Source organism: Hemicordylus capensis, chromosome 4 (genome assembly GCF_027244095.1).
Source record: "Hemicordylus capensis ecotype Gifberg chromosome 4, rHemCap1.1.pri, whole genome shotgun sequence".
In the NCBI taxonomy this organism is placed as follows: Eukaryota; Metazoa; Chordata; class Lepidosauria; order Squamata; family Cordylidae; genus Hemicordylus; species Hemicordylus capensis.
In genome coordinates, this window is record NC_069660.1 from 178,596,241 (window position 1) to 178,605,719 (window position 9,479).

General features: G+C 49.4%; 1 protein-coding gene across 1 annotated transcript in view; it reads right to left on the reverse strand.

The window, feature by feature from the left end:
• Window positions 1-4,031, reverse strand: part of UBE2QL1 (ubiquitin conjugating enzyme E2 Q family like 1) — a 46,531-nt gene extending 42,500 nt beyond the window's left edge. The window contains exon 1 of the mRNA XM_053245783.1: window positions 2,083-4,031. Coding sequence (XP_053101758.1) covers window positions 2,083-2,922 — 840 coding nt within the window. The 5' untranslated portion in view covers window positions 2,923-4,031. The remainder of the gene's footprint in view (window positions 1-2,082) is intronic.
• Window positions 4,032-9,479: the final 5,448 nt, after the last annotated feature.

Below are 9,479 nucleotides of genomic sequence, written 5' to 3' on the forward strand. Positions count from 1 at the left end.
GTACAACCTTAGGTGGACCTGCAGAGGCTTTCCTTTCAAGCCACAGGCTTCATTTCATAACATCTACTCTCCACACAGCACCACAACATAGGAAGCACCATATCAGAGACTTGTCGAACAGAACCATTTCACAACTTAAGAATTGCTTTGCTGGGCCAGACAAAAGGTCTTTCTAATTTACTGAACTGGCAGCAGTGTCCAGTCAAGTGCCCACATCACAGCGAGAACTATTCCCAGTGAATTATTCCCAGCATCTGTCCTTGAATGTGCTGGCCCTGTTTTACGCTCTTACCTCTAATGGTCATCAATATGCCTATTCTCCAAGAAATGCATGTTTCTTTTCAACCATCGGATGCAACTGCCATCATAACTTCTCATGACAAGGAAATACCTAAGTTATTGTTCTATGAAGAACCCCTGCAACTGAGCAAAGAGGCACCTTTTAAAGTGGCAATTCTCTTATGTTTAGCAGCGGGAGAGCAACTGTGTTTCTATCCAACCCCAGCACAGCATCCTTCCAGTGGCTGTTGCTGGTGTCTACCTTATGTGTTTGTGTAGATTGTGAGCCCTTTGGGAACGGGGGAGAGCTGCCTTTATTCATTTTTCTATGTAAACTACTTTTCTTGTTGAAAAGTAGTCTATAAATATTCATAGTAGTAGTACTTCTGCCAGTCAGCATTTCCTGTGTTGACAGAGGAAGAATAATTTGTCTTCACTTTCTCCAGACCATTCATAATTTCATAACCCTTTGAGTTCCTATGCTCTTTGCAAAGACAGATTTCCTCACATGAAAAAGAGCCTCAAAGAATGAGGCTATTCAATCCACACAATTCTGTAGTCTTCCATTTGCATGAAGATCTGTGGACCACAACAACCTCCTCCACCTTCGCAGATGCTCCTTCTCACCTCTAGGGTCCTCAAGGCCAGCAATCCAACACAATATAAACAACCCTCCTCTTATGCACTACATAAAGTGGCCAATTATTCAGCCTCCCCCACTGCCAGGCTTTGACAATAGAAGAGAAGCATAATGTCTTCTATGTGTGTGAGTACTGCTTTGAGATATGGGCTGGGTTCACCCAAGAAGTGGCAGTATTTTTAGGAGTGCTAAATGAAGCAGCAGGTAGCCCAAGTGATCCCAGGATCTCTTGTACTCACAGCAAAGGCACCAATGATCCAAGAAGTGCACCTCAGCATCTTCTGTGACCCTACAAGGGATCCCAGCATTTGTCTCTAATAATGAACCCAGTCATTTGGATAATGCAGTTCAGGACCAAACCACACAATATTCAGGACAGGATCTACTTTTTTTTTTAAAGTTAGTAGATGTAAGGATACTGCTCCAATCAAATGTATAGCTCTCTGCCTCTGCTTTAAAGCACAAGAAAACAAATGTTGGGAGATCCGATCCCACATCACCTTTGGTTTAGCCCTCAGCCACTTGGGATAATGCAGTGCAGCAAAATGTCAGTTTCCAGCCCTGGGCAAGAGGAAGATGGAGAGGAGAGCTGGTAGCAAGCATGACTTGTCCCCTTAGCTAAGCAGGGTCTGCCCTGGTTGCATATGAATGGGAGACTAGAAGTGTGAGCACTGTAAGATATTCCCCTCAGGGGATGGAACTGCTCTGGGAAGAGCATCTAGGTTCCAAGTTCCCTCTCTGGCATCTCCAAAATAGGGCTGAGAGAGATTCCAGCCTGCAATCTTGGAGAAGCCACTGCCAGTCTGTGAAGACGATACTGAGCTAGATAGACCAATGGTCTGACTCAGTATATGGCAGTTTCCTATGTTCCTATGGATTTGAGCCAAGCCCTTAGGACTTTGCCTCTAAAGCACAATTTTCAATGCCAGGGCTCAACCAGGAGCCATGCAGAGCAAGAGAACCTCTAAACACCTGTCCTGTGCCATTCCCTCATCACACAGCCAATCAAGATTGGACAATTGACCAGAGGGCAGGAGGGCTCCCAGGCCAAGGGTATGTGGCCCAATCGGCATCTTTCACTGGGTGGTGTCAAGCCGAACCCAGGCCCCTGCTGCAGGCAGCCCAGCCAAGAAAGCCCCTGCGACAAGGCATGTCGCCCTTACCTGGCCCTTGACAAGGCTGGCAGCAAACTGGCGCATGACAGCCTCGACGGTGTAGGCGCTGGACCAGCCTCGGGGCGTGAGCAGCTCCATGCAGATGGCTCCGCCGTCCAGGACGTAGCCGTTCTCCAAGCGGGGGCTGAGCACCCGCATGAAGGGCGGCGCGAAGGGGAAGTTGTCCGGGAAGGTGAGGTTGAGGAGGATGTACTCGGTGTTGGTCTCCTTCATGTCCTGCCACAGCACCGAGTCCTTGTCCACCTGGTGCAGCTTCACGTTCCAGTCGAAGAGGCTCTCGTCCACCAGCTCCACCGAGATGAAGCGGTCGCTCAGGCGGGCGATGTCCTGCAGCTCCTTCATCAGCCGTCGGGTGCGCACTTGCGTGCAGTGCGCCTGCCGGCTGGCCGGCACCAACGATGCGGGCACCAAAGCGGAATTGGAGCGGCCGCCGCTACCCCCCGAGGGCTGCTCCTTGCCCAAGCCCGCCTCTTTGCTGCCGCCGAGCGGCTGTTGCGCTTTTTCCTTGGCGCCGTCGGGGCCCGCGTGGTGTTGCTGTTGCTGCGGTTGCTTGGCCAGCTCCAGCACCTTCCTGGGCTTACTGCGCGCGGGACTGTTGCCTCTGCTGCTGCAGCTCTCTTTGCTGGGGCTGCCGCAGCCGCTGGCCGGCGTGCCTTGCTGCTGCTGCTGCTGCTGCTGCTTGTTCTTCTGGTTGCTTTTGCCCCGCAACGAGGAGCCCTGCTGGATGCTGCCGCGGTGGTGATGGTGGTGGTGGTGGTGGTGCTTGGGATCCTCCGTGTCCCTGTTGTGGATCCGGATGAGCCCGATTTTCCGGAGCAGAGTAGCCATGCTCCAAACCACTTGGGGTCGTTGCCGGAGCGCGGGGGAATTGCGGCTTGGTGGGGCGGGGGCGGGGGGAGGAAGATCCACTATTCGTCCGAGCTAGCTATAGCGAAGCCAGCCACCCACACCTTCGGGCGGCACGAAGAGGGTTGGTGGGAGAAGGGGAGGGAGCCCGGGTGGGGGAAGAGAGACACGCAGCGCGGATGATGCTTCTTGCAGGAGTCTGCCACCTGCCCTCGCCTCCGCCGCAGCTCCGACGCCTCCTTTCACCAGAGCCGTCGGTGACGCTGCTGCTGTGGGCAGCATTCGAGCTGCCTCTCCACAGTCATCAAAGCTGCACGGTCGTGGCCATTTAATCCCACGCTGGAAAGGAGGGGAAACACCACAATTGCCGCCGCCACCAACCACCCTTTACCTCCGCCCACTCATGCAGCCACGCTGCTGCAGAAGGCCACTTGTTCCCACAATAACCTTCAGTTTCTCCAGCGGCAACTGGATCCTGTCTGGGCTACTCTTCTGGACTGTATAGGTGTGGAGGGTTTTGGTGGTGGTTGTTTTTTTTAAAGATCCCCCTCCTGCCTCCTCCTCCGTCCTCAGCACAGTGAGCTGAGACGACGGATCCGGTTTCCACCCCCCCCCCCGCGCCTTGTCTATAATTTCGCTTGTCTCCTAGGGCAAAATTTCACCAGCAGCAGGCGGTACTTGATTTTCCTCTCCAACCACGGTGCCCTTGGCTTGTTGCAAGCAGGGATTCCCCCCTTCTCTCCTTTGCTTGTCCTTTGTTCCGTAACCCGCTTCTCCAACTGGGAAGCCGGCAGACGGGGGCTATTTTGGACTGAAGATCTTCATGCACGAAAAACACACAGAAAGAGAGAGAGAGAAAAGAAGGAGGAGGGACCCTCTCCCCCAGCGCGCCGGGAAAGGCGATCTTCTTTTGCAAGCCTATAGCAGCCCTGACCTTTAGCTCACCTCTTCCAGGACAGCAGATTTTGGGGAAGGTCAGCCGCCACCGCGCTGCGCTTTCTTCCTTGCAGGCTCCTCCGCGCTTCTGCAGCGGATCTGACATTACGCGGGGGGAGGGGACGAGAAAAACCCGCTTACGCTACGCCTACTACTCTGTATGCGCAAGAGGAGGCGGAGCCAGGCAAATGCTCACGTGGTAGTAACCTGCGTCCTTACTGGCTGGAAATGGGGAGGAAAAGCAGGAATTCTGTAGTTCTTGAAGGATGCTGGAGAGATGGCTCTTTCTTTGGCAACAATCCTCCCGCATCCGGAGCATCTCCGGCCTCGCTCTTCCCGCATCGCAAGCCAGGGTAATGACAGGTGCGTGTGAGCAAGACGCACAGACCGCACGAGGCGGTCTGTGCGGGAGTGCAAATCTGATGATTTCCAACACATTGACGTTTAAAAGCATTTTACGTCTTTTAAAAGCCTACGTCTTTCTTAAAAGTGTGCATAGGAATAATATGCAGCACATATTAAAGTGTGCGTGTATGTATGCGCGCGCACAGACTTGTCCATAGAATTCCCCTTCATCATCATCATGATAAAGGAATCCGCGTGTAAAAATCTTTCCTTGGTTGTGACGGAAAGATAGAACTGTTATAGGATTGCCTCTTGACTGTGCAACACGCCCCGACCTTTTAATATACTAATCAGTTTTGCACTGACTTGGGTAAATATTTGAGTAGAAACAAGGAAGCCTTTCGGGACGTTTGTTTAGTGTCGCATAAGCTTCTGTTGCAATAAATAATAGTCCTTAAGGTGCCACAGGACTCTTTGTTTTTGCTAAAACAGAAACAGCACAGTTACATCGCTGGAATGCATATTGGGTGTTAATTAGTAGCAGTAGCAGCAGCAATGGGAGTAATAATAATTCATTTATGTAGCCCCACCATGTACATTCTGCTTTACATGTACATTCTAAAGAATGCACATCATGTACGTTCTGCAAAAGGAGAGATCTCTGCCCCCCTCCCCCTGCCCAACCTACACCTAGTAGGCGAGACAAGGGGAGGGGAATGGAGGGAGAGGCAAGGGGAACAGAGAAAGATAACGTGCAAGGGCAGCGGTAAAACTTCGTTTCGGCAGGGGCTATGCCAAAAGCAGAACAGAAGAGATGGTTTTTAGGATAAAAACGGCATCACCCAAGGATTTGTGAGAAGCAGTCCACGTTTTATCTCAGTTTTTCTTCCCTGGGATTTCTGAACAAAATCATTTTGCTTGGAGACCAATCCAGACTTCTGTGCACAATGGAGCTACTCATAAAGTAGCTGAGTAATATAATTTTCACACATGAAGCTTAAACCAGTTTCAGCTTTAATTGGTCTATTCCAGGGGTTCCCAACTTGTGGTCCTCCAGATGTTGCTTAACTACAACCCCCACTACCCCCACCACAATTAATCGTAGCTGGGGTGACGGGAGTTGTGGTTCAGCAACATCTGGAGTACCACAGAGTGGGAACCCCTGGTCTATATAGTGTACATGTAAACCTGCATTGGCAGGAATTTATATCTTCTATTTCTCTTTTGCAGTCTGTTCTACGTCAAGTACCACGTGTACATGTTACAGCAATGCTGTAACAAAGCAATACTTTTCCAAGGTTCAACCCACTATGCCAGTTCTGTGGGAACAACCCACACAATTGGCCCCACTGACATGGTTGTGGGGCTTGATTACAGCAGCTCACCACTGAATGGTCTCAAGGGAAGGTTGTTCCTGCTTCACTGCAGTAATTCAAACAAGTAACTGAGATTGTGCAAAAGGATCAAATGTGCATTTTAGGGCAAGTTCACACATATGCATGTTTCTAACTCATTATTTACTATAGTATAATGTGATTGGCCACCACAGATTAATCATCACAGACAGAACATTTGTACTACCCAATGTCAGCTCAAGCATAATTATTTTCTGTGAATATGGTGACTGAAATCAAGTATCCTATTTTGAAATTCATATATTTCCTGTACAAGCATGCATTCTAACTAGTTGCTTTAACAGTCAGCATACAGTAGCTTGCAACTAAATAAAGCTTTTATGCAATCTGAAGTTGCATTTTTTGGATTTTCCCCAACTTTTGATTTACTCCTCAACTTTTGGCCCTTATGAAGGAGAACAACTCTGGGGGCAGGCCAAGAGGCAGGGGCAGAGCCACCATTGGGTGGGCTCCCCCCACCCCAAAGAGCCTCAGGGGCCACACCTTGCAGCCCAGTTACACTCCTGTGTCTGACATCAGACACAGGGTGTGTGGCCATGTTAGCAAACAGGAGTTGATTTTAGGCAGAAGGTTCTGGGTTCAGTTCTAATGTTTTCAAGTAAAGGATTTCAGATTATAAGGCTGGGAAAGACACCCCTGGAGAGTCACTGAAGATCCATAAGAGTCTCAACTTCATACAGAATTTGGGAGTAACATATCATTGCTTCAAAATCTTAGAGAATGTCTTCTTCTACTTGACCCCCACCGCACGGTAAGGTCATCTGAGGAGGTCCGTCTCCAGTTACCACCAGTTCATTTGGTGGCGACTCGGAGGCGGGCCTTCTCTGTAGCTGCTCCTGAGCTGTGGAATGCACTCCCAGCAGAAATCCGCAATCTGAATTCTTTATTGACCTCCAGGAGAGCCCTTAAAACCTATCTGTTTGGCCTGGCCTTCCAGGGTTTTTAATTAGTTTTGTTTTAATGCTGTAACCTGGTTTTCAAGTTTTGTTCTGATTGTTTAATTGGTTTAATGATGTTTTAATTGTTAATTGATGTTTTACATTGTTTATATTTCTGTTTTAACTGTTATTGGGTTTAATGTTTTGTTTTAATTGTAAACTGCCCTGAGCCATTTTGGAAGGGTGGTATAAAAATCAAATCAAATCAAATCAAATCAAATCAAATCAATCAATCAATCAATAATGAACAAATTTTATGAGAGAATAAATGCAAGTCTCTCTGATCATTTCATATTTTTCAGAATAGATTATTTGATTGTGGCAGGGGCAACTCTAGAACAGCTAGTCTGGGGGAGCAAAAGGACAGCAAAAAACATACTGTGCACCACCCAGATGGGGTGCACATTTGGATGGGGCAGTATATAAATGTAATAAATAAATAAATAAATGAGTGAGGATTTTGCTATACATTAAATGAATATTTATAGACTGCTTTTTGACAAAGGTTCCCTAAATGGTGTACATAGAGAAAACAATAATAAATTAATAAGATGGTCCCCGGTCCCCAAAGGGCTTACAGTCTAAAAAGAAACATAAGTTAGGCACCAGCAGCAGCCACTGGAGAGATGCTGTGCTGGGGCTGGATAGGGCCAGTTGCTCCCTGCTGCTAAATATAAGAGAGCCTGGGAGACTCACGTAGCTGCTTTCTTCAGAAGTTTCAGCCAGCGCTGTGCTCCCAGCCTGGCCGGGAATGCCTCTCCCTGACTTTGCAAGCAGGGAGAAGCCATCCTGGCCATACTGATTTTACTTACAAATGGGGCGCATGGTCCTATTTGCTAACATGGCCATGCCCCCTGCATCTGACATCAGACACAGGGGGCATAGCTGGGGTGGAGGGAGCCGGTGGCAGCAGGCTGAACAGGAGCCACCCATGTTCTCCCTATGCTACTGCCAGGAGGCAACTTGAAGGAGACACTGGGAGGTATGTATTTATTCTGTCTAGCTTCCCTACCCAGCCACTCCCTTTTGGGCTGGGAGAGCAGTCTAAGCTGTAGCTGAAGTCTGGTCTCCTCTCCCAGCCTTCCTCCTGGCTGCTTATTAGTTGTTCTGCTCTTCCTGCTCACTCTAACATTGAGCACCTGGGCCAGCACTGCCTCGTAGAGTGAGTGAGAGTTACCTGATGGGGTTCAACCCCAACTTTTGGCCCTTATAAAAGCTTTTGGTAGTGGGACTGAGGGCTGGATGATACCACTTCTGATAGTGGTGCATTGTTGCCTTATTATTGATTGTGTCTAGCATAGGTATGTGTCTTGGGTTGTCCAGAGATGGTGGGTGATTCTGGGGTGGCTGTTCCAGTGGTGGCATTGGTAGGTCAACAGGCCTAAAGGGGAAGGGAAATCTCTGTGGCATGCTGCCGCCCCAAAAACTTTCCCAGAAGCCGAGCGCCAGCATGGGGGTGGGTGGGAAGTGCACCTTCCCCCGCCCTTAAAGAGCCACCCCCTGGCATTGAGCCACACCTCCACGGTTCTGTGCACACCACTAGACAGGGGAGGCTAGTGGTCCAGTCTGGTCCCAGTTTCTCCCAGCAGGTGGAACAGGTGAGAGGATGTGAGTGGAGAGGTGGTGTGGCTGTGGTCTATAAGGACACTGTCTCTCTCACCAGGATTCCTGTCAGGGAATTGGACCATATCAAGTGTCTGTACCTAAGCCTAGGGACCAAGGATAGATTGGGACTACTGTTGGTGTACAGATCTCCCTGTTTAACAGAGTCCCTAACTGAGCTGACGGACCTGGTTGCAGGGTTGGGACCAGAGTTGTCCAGATTGGTGGTGGTGAGGGCCTTCAATGTTCACTATGGGACTGGGTTGTCAGGAACAGCTCAGGAGTTCATTGCGACCAGGATGACTATAAGCCTATTCCAGGTGGTATCTGGACCAACACATGTTGCTGGCCACACACTCAATTTGGTCTTTCACTCTAATTGGGGTGGTATTCTGTGGGTGGGGACTGGGGATTTATGTTATTTCCCCATTCTCCTAGATTGACCACTATCTGGTTAAGGTAAGACTTGAAACCACAACCTACCTCTGCAGGGATGAAGGACCCATTAGGTTAGTCTGGCTGAAAAGGTTATTGGATCCTAGGGATGTGCACAGAACCGGTTCTATGCACACCCAGGAGGGCTGAGGGGTTCCTTTAATGGGCAGGGGAAGCTCGGCCTACCTACCAGCCCCTGCCCTGCCATTCCCCACCACCACCGGTGCTCTCGTTAAAAGCGGGCGTGCAGAGCTCAGCATGTCTCCCTGCAGCCCTGGTCAGTGGCACTCCAGAAATGGCCGACGTGTGTGCGTGCCATACACACATGCGTCAGCCATATCCAGGGTGCCACTGACCCGGAAATGGAAAGTGGTGGGGCAGGGGTTAGCAGGTAGGCAGTGCCTCCCCTGCCCCTTAAAAGATCCCTCCACCTTCCGAACCGGTTCTAATGCCAGTCCACAGAACCGGTTCAGTGCTCCCAGAATGGAGCACCAAACGGTTCCGTGTACATCCCTATTGGATCCAATGGGATTCCAAGAAGCCTCGCAAGGGTTTCAAATTGGCTCTGCCAATGATTCTGTCGATGCACTGGTGCAAACTCAGAATAATGAATTCACTAGGGCAGTAAACACAATCCCTCCTAAGCGTCCTCTCCAACATGCTTCAAAATTAGCCTTATGGTTTTCAGAAGAATTATGGGGTCGTGATCCACAGAAGGAGGAGGAAGAACACTGAGGCTGACGTATAGATGTCAAAACGTTTGTTTGTTTTGATAACAGACTGATATTTGTTTTTGGTTTTTTATTGTAATCAACGAAGGTCCTGAAAGCAAAATAGTGAGTTATCTTAATATGCATATTGCATTATG